We start from the raw sequence: 12,700 nt of genomic DNA, 5'->3' as shown, positions 1-12,700 counted from the left end.
AGGTTTGAAATCTTATTCAAATGCTGTTGATGTTAAAATTCTATAAACAACATGATGATTCTTCACAGATGAAATCTATTTACTAAAAAGCAGTGCCTACTTGTTCCAGTGCCCCCAAGGCACAAAGAAAGGACCCTCACAAATATAAGTAGGCAGCAGACGTGTTACAGAGTTTTCAGGTACTTGTTTTTGCCTATATGCCATTTATATTTTTAAGAACATTTTTTGAAATATCTGGGGCATTTCAAATTATTATGAATTTGTATTCACTTTGTATATGTTAAAGGATTTTTAAACTATGCAAACTGTACTGCACATAGTCAAATAAAACTGCACAAATTATTTTTATAATTGCATATTTGTATAGAAGTATGCTTTAAAAACATGTCCTGCCCTACATCTCCATGTGATCAGCCATGCACACCCAAAGTAGTGTGCATTTGTCAAAGTAATGCAGTGCTTAATATGTATTCTTATTCATGAGTTTTAAGCACTAACAATCCTAAATATTGTAACCATTCTTGTTGAAAGTAGAACTGTTATTTTTGCACAATCAATTATTAATGTATTTAATACAGTAATACAATATGAAATGATTTTTTTTTTTATATAAATGCGATCACATTCTACTTTAAAGAGATGTTAAACCAAATCTCTCTTTAAAGTCTAAAGAGTAAAGGAAAGTAATCAAACACTTAGAAGAAAAATCACCTTCTGTTAATTTCTTTTTGTTCATTAACAAGACTAATCACAAATGTGCCAACTACCAGCTGCTTGGTCACTAGCTAGCATTGCTCCTGCCTTCCTGTGGTGAGGCCAGTAACCTGGGAAGAAAGTGCACTCTTGGGGCAAAAAAGGAGCAATCATGGAACAATTAAACCCGGCTCAAGCTGGTCTCTCTGATTTGGACTCCACAGACAGAAAACAAGATAACAACTTGTTTTATCTGTGCAGTGGTTTTATCGTATGGTTCATGTAATAACAAAAATTATATGAAAGCAGTGATTTTTTTTTTTTTTTTTTTTTTCATTACTTTGCTCATACAGACAACAGGCAGCTATGTAACTAAAAAACACAACAAAATGCACACTAATGTTGTGTTGGCCCACCCCTTGCTTTGTCGACTGCTGCACATTGTTGTGGCATTGATTGGATAAGGTTCTGAATGTAATCCTGGGAAATCTCTTGGTATCAAACATGGGTTGATGTCCCCTAAAGCTCTCCAAGATCTGAGGTTTTTTTGCTTTACATGGCATGTAAGGTAAAAGTGTAATTTTTCCCAGGCCATGTTATTTTGCAAATTTATTTATCCTTCAACCATTTTTTGCATCTGTGAACAGTAAATACAGTGAAATAAATTATTTAAGCAAGAGTGTGACATTTCATAAAATTAAAACTTTTGCTGATTTTATGAAGTAGTATTTACAGTTTTGGCTCTGTGGGACGGAGCACAGTCATCCTGAAAAATGCAATTGGCAACATCCCCATAGTGATCTCTAAATTTGGAAGTAATTTCATCTCAAGAATGTCCTTGTACACCTCAGCATTCACTATACCCTTCATAACTTCAATACGACCAGCTCCTCTATGTAAAATACAGTCCCATATCATTTGGAAACAATACAGTCAGAATGAAGTTCTTTTCTTCTTTGTCTAACAGTCTGCTGGCTGTCTGAACCATGCAAGCTGAATTTTGATTCATCATAGAAAATAACATTTCCATTGATTCTCAGACCAACTTAGCATGCTGTTTTGCCCACTTTAGATGTTGGGCTTTTAATTTTTTGCATCAAAAGTGGCTTTTTTCTTGGGTGACCTGCTATTAATCCCAATGAAAAAAGGCATCTGCATACTGGCGATACTTTCCTTCACTCCTGTATCCTCCTCCTCCCATGCTGTTTTGAGATCTGTCAATGAGGATCTTCTGTTTCAGACACACAGATGGACCATAAATCTGTCCCACACTGCAGAAGATATTCATGGACATCCACATCCTTTCTGTTTAGACTGCCAGTTTCTGATAATTTTCGTAATAAACATGCCACTGTTGACTGATTACAGTGAATCCTTTTAGCATGTTTCGTGCATAGAATGTCCCTCTGCGTTTGATGCAACAGCAACACTTTTCCTACATGGTGTTTATTGTGAAAACTGGGCTCGCAGCATATACACTGTATTTATACTGCTGCTGGGGTGATGCAATCATGAATGGCACATGATATCATCCAGAAGAGCTTACTAGAGATGAATGATGCAATAAGACAATGCTATTACAAATATATGATGTATTGCCAAATTTCAGAAAAATTCAATGAATTTTGCAATTTTTTGAGCATTGCTGTATCATACAGCTCCCAAAATATAGGTTCAGTTGAAAGGCAACTATAAGATTCAATAAATAAAATACAACTATGGGCCTCAAAAAAAAAAGTACCATCTACTTAAAAGCCTTAAATATCTTCTGAGCAATATCTGCAGTTATATGGGGAGCAGACTGTTACATTCTGCTAAATTTATGTCGGGCTATGATACGATCAAGACTGTATTATGGGTCGCCAGTTTACAACTCTGCATGGAAAAGCGTCCTGAAATGGCTGGATTTCATACACCACAGTGTCTTGAGTGAGAGTAGCTACAGGAGTCTTTCGCACATAACAAGTGTAAAGTTTGTATATGGAGGCCTATGAACCACCTCTCCATTTATGTAGACAAAGACTTTTATTGAATTATGGCATAAAAATTTCTAGTCTCGCAAGTCATCCAGAATGGAGATGTCTTCGCTAACCAAAGTGGGAAACTTTGTATAATCAAAAACCAGCGGTCATTAAGCCAGTAAGAATAAAACATCTGCAAAACCTGCTTGCAGAATGACAGATCGATCTGGACAATGTTGCAGAAGAGGACAAATGAAAAAAGACAAACTGACCTCTGTCTCTGAATATAAGAAATATTTTCAGCAATTGGGGAAAAAATACCATTCCAAATCAAAGCATCTAACAATTACGTGCTGCTAATGTAGAAAACTACAGTTTATCAGCACATCTATACCAATGGATCAAAATCAGACATGCCTTTGAGTGTAATTATTGCAGTATGCCTTGTAGGCATGGCAGTAGTTCATATAGACACTTATTTCCCAAAAGCTTCCAATTGAATCTAGTGTGTATACTGCAGAACTGACTGTAATTCGAATAACATTAGAGTATATTTTATAACACTTTGTGAAAAACATTATCTTTTTAGACTCCCTAATAACAATCGATACAATTCAGCCCTTAGATTCTGTTAACAGTTCACAGATAAGCAAATCCATGCCTGGTTAGCATACATCAGGAGAAAGAAACTAACATGAAGCTACGTTGGATGCCAAGATATACAGGGATTTTAAACAATGAATTAGCAGACTGAATGGCACAAAATCCAGCATCAAGGTCAGCATCACAACATCGGGTCCTGTATCACAATTATATTTCTTTCATTCAAAAGCTGATAATGAAAGATGGGCACTCTGGAAATATCAAATGGATAATAAATTATTGCAAATAAAACAAGCACATCAACCCTGGAAATCAAGCTTCCAGAAAGACAAGACACAAAAAAGATATTCTTGCAAGCCTGCATATTGGGCATGCACACACACACACTGCAGACAAGCATATTTACTTAGAAAAGAAGATGTGAAGTTTACCTCACTGACAGCATGTACTGTTGAACTGCCCACTTAATTAAACACATAGAGATCAAACTATTTTGGTTGACAAAATTAACAGAACATGTAGAAAATGTTGCATAACTCATGCAGCTTGCAATGAATATGGACAAAATTTAGTGTGCTGGTGTACCATAGAATAATGATGAAATGAGGAGACAGTGAGAAACTTCAGGCAGGTGTATAGTAGTAGTAGTGGTGGTGGCGGCACGTGAGGCAAGAAAGCAAGTGTATGAGCTTAAGCAGCATCAGCCAAAAAAAAAAAAAAAAAATCACACCATTCCCTCCAAATGCCTGTCCAGTTCCTCCTTAAATTTATTCAACCTATCATCATCAACTTCCACAACGACAGATGGAAGTTTGTTCTAGCAATTAACCACCCACTGTCTAAAGGCAAATTTCCGCACATCTATTCTACATTTGTCTTTTCTTAATTTGAATTTATGCCCCATTAGGTTCATAATCTGAACAAGTGGAAGGATCCCATCAGAATTCAGTGTGCTTAACCCATTCAAGGCCTTATATGCCTCAGTCAGATCACCGCGCAGGTGCCTAGTCTCCAGCCACTGCAATTTGCAGAACTTAAGCCTCTCTTGGTAAGAGGATCCCTTCATTCCCCTCACCAATCTTGTTGCCCTTCTCTGTACACTCTCAAGCAAATCTACATCCTTCCTAAAATGAGGCCTCCAGACCTGTACGCAGTACTCAAGCCGTGGCCTGACCATTGCCTTATACAGAGGGATAATCACCTCCTTTTCCCTGCTAGCAAAATTCCTATATATCATTGATAAAACCCCATGACCTGCCCTGGCAGCCTGTCTGCATTGCTCAGAAAACTTCATATCTGACTGCACAATTACTCCCAGGTCTTTTTCATTTTCTACCACCTTAAGTGTAGTACCACACAGTTGGTACGTTTCTCTGGGGTTACTTCTACCCATATGCAGTACTTTGTATTTGTCAAGGTTACACTTCAGTTGCCACTTCTTAGCCCATCTGCCCAAATTATCTAGATCCTGTTGCAGTAGCATGCTGCCATTACTGTCATTAACGACCCTGCCAACTTTTGTATCATCTGCAAACTTCGACACTAAGCCTGATATACCTTCATCAATATCATTGATAAATATACAAAACAACAGAGGACCCAACACCGAACCTTGTGGGACTCCACTAACAACATTAGTCCACGAAGAGTAGCACCCATTGATTACCACCCTCTGTCTTCTCCCACTCAACCATTCTTTTATCCATTATAGCAACTTCCCCTTAATACCATTCTACTCCAATTTGTGCAATAGTCTTCCATGTACAACAGTGTCAAAAGCTTTCCTGAAATCCAAATATATGATATCAAAATAATTTTTTGCATCCAGTTCCTTTCTAACCACATCATAATATCCTATCAAATTTGTCAGACAAGACTTTCCCTTAACAAACCCATGCTGTGTCTGAATTATTGCTGCAGTCTTGTCTAGATGATCCTGCAATGCATCTTTAACCAGTGACTCCATTATTTTACCCGGAACAGAAGTTAAACTAACTGGTCTGTAATTACTGGTGTCACCCTTCGATCCCCCTTTGTGAATTGGGGATAGATTTGCACATCTTCAGTCTGTGGGGACCTCCCCTGAGTTCAAGGATGCTCTCATAATTATGGGGGCATCATTTTCTTAGTTGCTTTGCCGCCTCCTTTAATATAACTGAATAGATCCCATCCACCCCAGGTGCCTTTCTTATGTTTAACTTAAACAATTTCTCCTCCACTTTTCTCAGTTATTACAAAATCATTAAGCACCCTGCTACAATTTGATAACCTTCTACCATTTTCAAACCTTAATAACTCCTGATGTGTGAATGTAGATGCAAAATACTCATTCCGTTTGTTTGCTATCTGAGCAGGATTATCAACGGTCGAACCATCAATATCAAGTGGACCAATCAGATTCATCCCTTTCCTTTTAGAGTTTATGTAAGTAAAGAAATCCTTGCTGTTTTTCTTAGCATCTTTTGCCAAGGATTTCTCGTAATCTGCCTTCGCCTGCCTAACCTCCTTTGTGAACTGATTACAGACTAGCTTATATCTGCCATAAGCTTCTGAGTCGCTTGATAATTTATATGTATCCCATGCATTTTTCTTCTCTGTCACGAGTCTCATTAGTTCATTTGATAACCATTTAGGCCTAAACCTTGAATAATATTTCTTAATAGGTATGAAACTTTTAGTAGCTTCCACGATTAATTCCTTGAATGCTTCCCACTTAGAATTTACTGTTGGTAACATCGTCAGTTGATCCCACTGTACAGAATTTAAAAACTGTTTGAGACCACTGTACTTACCTTTACGGAAGCAAAAACCCTTTTCTTTACCCCTGATGGTAATATCTTTAAGTAAATCCCACATCAGTACACTGTGATCACTGCCACCTAGTGGTTCCTTTATCTGCAAATTCTTAATACACGAATGATCACTGCTGATAACCAGATCAAGAGTATTACCCTCTCTGGTTGCCTCTCGAACATGCTGCTGCAGAAAACAGTCATCCAATAAATCCACAAAAGTCTTACTACTGTGTGAGTGACCAACCCACAAGTTCCAGTCAATATCTGGGAAGTTAAAATCCTCCATTATAAGACATTCTGATTTACTAGCCCACTCTATTTCTCTGTACAATTGTTCATTGTACTCATTCGAGTCATTAGGCCTATAAAACTCCTACTATTATTTTTGCTTTCCCAGTGCTTATGTCACACAAAACTGACTCAACAGTGCACTATTCATCTATATCAACTGGATGCACTTCTTTTGATTTTATGTTTTTCTTAATTAACAGCATGACACTTCCTCCCTTCCTATCCTTTCTGTACACATTGTACTCCCCAAATTCCAGTTCTGCATTCCTAATATCTGTTTGACACCACGTCTCTGATATCCCAACAATATCCGCCTTTGATGTCTTGACCAACACTTCAAATTCATCAAATTTATTTACTATACTTCTAGCATTGGTATACATGCACCTATTCCTAGTTACCCTGACACATCCCATATACCCACCTGTTTCACGATGACTGCCATCAGTCCCTGAAACCCCTCGCACCAGGTCGCTACTTATTCTAATAGAAGTTGTGCAAGAATCACCTTCACCTCTGCCTGCGGCTACTTTTAACCTTTTAGTCTGTGAATCCCCCCCCCAAGCTAGCAGTTTTCAGACCCACCTAACACTGCCTCGATAGCATCAGCAAATATTCTTGCACCCTTTCTATTTAAGTGAATCCCATCCCTGTAGAAGCAGTCTCTCCTGTTAACAGGCACAGACCACGCTGAAAAAAAATTCTACCCCTTGAGCCTTGCACATTCCCTCCAAGGCCGAATTGATTGACAAGGCTCTCATCAGAATTGTAGACACTTTCAAATTTAACCCTAACTCATGACTTTTTTGCAACATTGACCTGTACTTGTTAAATAAATCTGCAGATCTCCTACTCTTAATGTCGTTGGTGCCAACATGTACAACAATATCACCTTTTTTGCCCTTAAAAGATGATATATGCTTTACAGCGTCATCAACTTTTGCCCCTGGTCCTGTTCCATCTGTCCTTTTTACACAATATATTCCCCATCTTTCTGACAATAGAGTCACCAACAATAACTAGTTCCTTTGGGACCAGCGCATTCTGCCTTGGAGATTGCCTCTGTGTTGCCTGATACCTAGGAGTGAGCTCTGGCATTGAGTTGGGCAGCTGAGAGCTTGACGGGCCCCTCATATTAATTTCTTTGAGGGCATCTACCCTACACCTCAAGCTCTCATAGACGCCCGGTAGAATGCTGAGTTGATGCCTAATTTCTAGACACTCTCTGCACCTGGCACACACAAAGACATCCTCCTTTGCTAGATCATGTTCTGTTCCAGAGAGTTCGGCAAACATTTCACTAGTTGCACATTTTTTTAGGCTGTGATGCGTTGGAGAATCGCCTCCCTCAGTTCTCCCCCGAGTCACAGCACTCCTGCCACTTTGCGCCCGTCACTTTGCTGCTCTAGTCTGGTGCATGATATTTTAAATTAATAAGATCAATAAATTTAATTAATTGTCAATACTATGCTATCTAATAGAATCCTAAATGCAGTGATGCGTATTACGCTATATAATTATACGTTAGAGCTACCTAATTACCACAATTAAAAATTTCAATTCCCTACAACTCTATACAAAAACAATGGCTGCAAGATTCAAACGAAATAACAGTTTTATGTATATTAAATAGTAATCTACAAAAACTCTTTATATAAATTAAAAATAAAAATAACCAGCATAACAAATAACTATAAGACTACGTATAAAGTACAATATAAAATAACAATTAGGTAAATAAAAATTCAAACACTTATTGCTTTTTCGGAGCCTGTAATTCACAGCTGTAATTTTTAAAGAGAGTCAGTGCCCTCTGGGTGGAGACTCTCTTTAACGGACATTTATGGGGATTGTATAAGAATTACCAAAAAGATTACATTACAGAAATTGATACAAGATGCTCAAAAATATGGTCATGTGACATCAGTACAGCACATGATCGCCTCCAGCGGCTAAGAAAAGTGACCTCACTGTCATTGCTACTAAATTGATAAAATTCTAATGTAGCGTCTCATTTATGACAGCAATAAACAGGCCTGACTTGCGGTGAACCATGCTTGAACCATGACAGAAGTGGAAAAGTCTGATAGTAGTTAACCATGTGTGATATAAAGGTTCTATAAGATTATGTGGCAACAAATCTCATTCTTCCACCAGTGCAGACCTTAGCTCACCAAGTGACTGAGGAGTTGTCTGTCAGCATGCAATGTGATGACCAGGGTGTCCAACACATGTTTGATTGGATTTAAGTCTGGTGATTGTGCTGGCCATGGCAGTCATTGGATATCTTCTATTTCAAGATATTCCTCCACCACCTTAGCTCTGTGTGAAGTGGAACTGTCATGCAGGAAAAGAAAATCTGAGACAACCACACCCCTAAAAGGTTGTACATAGGGTTCAAGGATCTGTTCTTGGTACCTCTGCACAGTTATGGTACCCCTATCAAAAACATGAAAAGGGGTGGGACCATTGATCATTCCACCCCACGCAAAAACACCACCTCCACCATAAGTGTCCCTTTCTCTGATGTTTGAGGGATGGTACCACATTCTTTGTCTCCAATGAAATAATGTCTAGAATCTGTTTGTAGGCTAAAATGGGACTCATCAGAGAACAGAGGGCGCCTCCGTAGCCAGATGGGCAGGAGCAACAGTGCGTAGCACACGCTTCTTGATTAGACCGGGGTTCGAGCCCGTGCCCACCAAATACGGAGGATGCAGAAAGGTCAGGGAATGACCACCGCATATCCCGGAGCAATATGGCCTTAGTTGCTAATGCTCCTAAAAACCAAAAAAAAAAAAAAAAACAGAGAACAGAACTGTACCCCACTTGTCCGTGTCCCAAGTAACATGTTCATTGCACCAGTTTCGATGAGCTCTGTGGTGGTTTCGTACTAATGTGATACAAACCACTGGCTTCTTTGCATAGAGTCCACTTTGATTGAGCCTTCTTAACACGGTCTGGTTGGAAATGTTTTCACGTGTGTCTACATCAACCTCAAGAGACAGTAGATGACACGACTTAGATGAATTCTGTCTTGCTGTTAGAGTCATATGGTGGTCTGTTTTGGAAGTAGCCCTCCTGCAACCTTAGACAACTCTTCTTGTAATGGTTCCTGTCCCTGAAACTGCTTCCATACTGCCGAGACTACACTGCATGCCACATTAAGGCAATGTGCCAGCTCAAAGAATCATCTAAATGACTATGACTTGCCATCCTCAGTACTGGCAATGTGGCTGTCCCACTGAGCAAGTCAAAAAAATGAGAATGAAGTGATATAGTCGCAATCCATGTTTTTATAGATACGAATAATTTGCATAATGTGCATCTCTGTAAGGTGGTAGATTGATTTCTTTTGGATACTCAGAATTTGCATGCCAGGATGCCTATTATATCAAATATTTGGCTTCAGTGACACTCTTCACAATAAAATATTCATGAAAAATGCGTTTTGTTCTGTTAATTTTGTTGAGCAGTGTATATTTAAAAATACCCAGAGCACAACATGGTCTCTAATGGATATCTTTGGAGATGATGTAAGCCTTGATAATCTGTTAGCATATTTAAAACCGATAAAATTCTCTCACCAAATATAATACACCATTTCAAGTTTAAAAATTTTAACTAACAGCACATAGTGCAAATGTGAAAAGCATAGTATAGCCAAAATGAAACCTACACAACAACAGCAACCCAGCTTTATTACATTATTTCATATGGGAAAATGATTTCAGAGAAATGCATTTTTTTGCTGCATGGCATTTTCCAAGACTCCACTGTGTTACCTGAATATTGGCTTTAATAAATAAATTACTTAAATTTGTAAATAGTGTGTATATATTTATAATAAGTAAATAATGCACTTTTTTGTAACAATTCTCTACTTCAAAATAGTCATCTTAAGTTAACAAGTTCATTGCTTCAATATGTGGCTCTTCATTTTTAATCCACTTGGAGGGAAAACTACCCTACCTTTAGAACTTACTTCCAACTTGACAGGGAAAAAAAACAAAAAAAAAACAGATATTTTTCTCAAGCAGCTTTCATCGTAGGACAATTAATTTAGTCATAGAAGAAAGCCCATAATGTCTCTGCCCTTTTAATACAGATTGACTCAAGTCTTCTGGTTTTCAATCCCAGCTCCATAAGGTCCTCAAAAAATTTGGCAGTGAAAGTGTTAATGGACTTTTGTATTGTGATTTGTAAATGTGGAATGAAAATAACATTGATCTGAATTGTAATTGTTTCAATAATTCCCTCCTTTACTTTTAAAGAGACAATTTTCAGTTATTTTAATAAATAGCAATATTATTTCTTCTAAAATGTAATGATAAAAATGTGTTTCTATAAAAAAAAAGCAGTATAATATTCGATTCCATTTATAATTAATTTTTTGTAAAAAAAAATTATTAAAATTATTCATTGATTTAAATTAGTAAATAATTTTGTATATTTAATATTTCAGGGAACTCTTACAAAATGGTTATCTTCAGTTAACAGAGTTCTGTAGTGCGATCCATAAATGTTTAATGGAAGTAACACAAGTTTGAATCCTAAATTGCTCCAGTTTTTTTCGTCCCTCCCTTCACCACTTGTAAAGAAGCAAGACAGTTTTGTTAAGTTTGTATATATTAATAAATGGAAACCATTTATTTGTACTAAATTGTTAAAATTCCAATGTAATGTCTCATTTATGATATGATTTTTATAAGTCATTAACAAAGTCATATTCAGAAAACATATTATTCTGAATTACAATATTTTTTTTTTTTTTTTTTTTTTTTTTTTTATAATTCATACTCCCTAAAAAAAAAAAAAAAGCAGGAAACCACTTTTCAGAAGGTTCTTGGGTGACATTTTTTACAGAAGATATTTGGTTAAAAGTTATAGAATCATATTTAAAAATAGTTTCCATAAGGTTTAATAATAATAATTAAAAAGATTATTTGAAAATATCCATATACTTATATTTCAAATATAATAGAAAGACAAAAAGTATGTTATGAATGTAGCTGAAAGATTATAATAGAAAAAATGAATTACAATAGAAAGACAAAGTATGTTATGAATGTAGCTGAAAGATTATAATAGAAAAAATGAATTACAATAGAAAGACAAAAAGTATGTTATGAACTTAGCTGAAAGTAGACACATTGCAGTCTTATTTGGAACACGGCTAAACTGCAATAATATGGCCCACATTGTGACTATGCTGAAGAATATTATCATGCTGAACTATATTCTCAAAACTGTGCATTGTATAGCATGAATCAGAACAGTGGTTTGCCTGTGATGTGGCTGCACTGCTCTATAATTTCACTTATCTAGCATTACTCATCACAGAAACATGCACCTGAAGTACTTTTAAATTTATTATCATTCATGTCCTATCTAACAGTGCCTCGTACATTTGTCTAACAAATGTTACTCTTTGAAGTTTAGATAGATATCTGTTGCTTTATATTGATCATATAATAAATAGATACAATTTAGCTATTAATGTTTTGGAAAACAGAATTATGATTTCTTCAATTTTACTTTTTCTTAATCCCTTAAAAAATTGTGAAATCAAAGTTTCACTATGTATGCATTTAAAAAAAACAGATGGAGGAGTGTTGAAACAGACTAAAACTTTATTACATTCTGCAACTGATTTGTACTGTTACTCATTGTTGCAGTCATTGGGGGGGGGGGTATCTTCTCCCATGCTACTTCATGTATTAAATATGGACCAGGCACATGGCTTCAGTTACTGTTACACCAGTAAACTACATCAATTTTAAATACAGAATGAATTACTTTTTAATTTTTCAACTATGATTGACTATTATTGTATAATGGCCAAAAACACTAAATGTAGTCGGCCATTCTCACAAATTTGCATTTATCTGATCTCGGTGAATTGTGTGCATCCAGGTATAGTTATTCGTATTCAAGAATAATTAGTGGGGTTGGTGAGACAATAAGAAAATATGATGATATCACAACACAAAATGCAGTTGTTTTTGATTATCTTTTCCTGCTACTTTCTTTGACCAGGATTTTCAGGTGGTAATACATTTAGAAATTCTATCATTGTAATTTTTTCTGCTCTCTTATTTTGGTGGGCACTTGAGCCTCTGGTACATAATACCAAGTCTATCTGTGTGTGTTTTATTTCATTACTTAATTTGCTCAATGTTATAATGAGATTGTCTTAGCAATTTCTTGTATTTATTCTTAATTTTATACACTGAAAATATTCTTAAGAATAATCTAGAAAAATCATCTGGATAAAATATTCATCTGATGATAACCCTATCAGTTGGATAAAATATCCATCTTGGTTGGACACTAGATACATAAAAATAGAATAAT

General features: G+C 36.4%; 1 protein-coding gene across 1 annotated transcript in view; it reads left to right on the top strand.

Annotated features, from left to right (window-relative positions):
* Window positions 1–10,993, top strand: part of Swt1 (Swt1 RNA endoribonuclease) — a 259,608-nt gene extending 248,615 nt beyond the window's left edge. Inside the window, exon 20 of the mRNA XM_090370461.1 lies at window positions 10,809–10,993. Within this exon, the coding sequence (XP_090226587.1) occupies window positions 10,809–10,893 (85 nt within the window). The 3' untranslated portion in view covers window positions 10,894–10,993. The remainder of the gene's footprint in view (window positions 1–10,808) is intronic.
* The last annotated feature ends 1,707 nt before the right edge of the window (window positions 10,994–12,700 follow it).

The sequence above is a fragment of the Mastigoproctus giganteus genome, chromosome 3 (genome assembly GCF_048544385.1).
Source record: "Mastigoproctus giganteus isolate SK-2022 chromosome 3, ASM4854438v1, whole genome shotgun sequence".
Taxonomy (NCBI): Eukaryota; Metazoa; Arthropoda; class Arachnida; order Uropygi; family Thelyphonidae; genus Mastigoproctus; species Mastigoproctus giganteus.
This window is presented reverse-complemented; position numbering and strand designations above follow the sequence as displayed.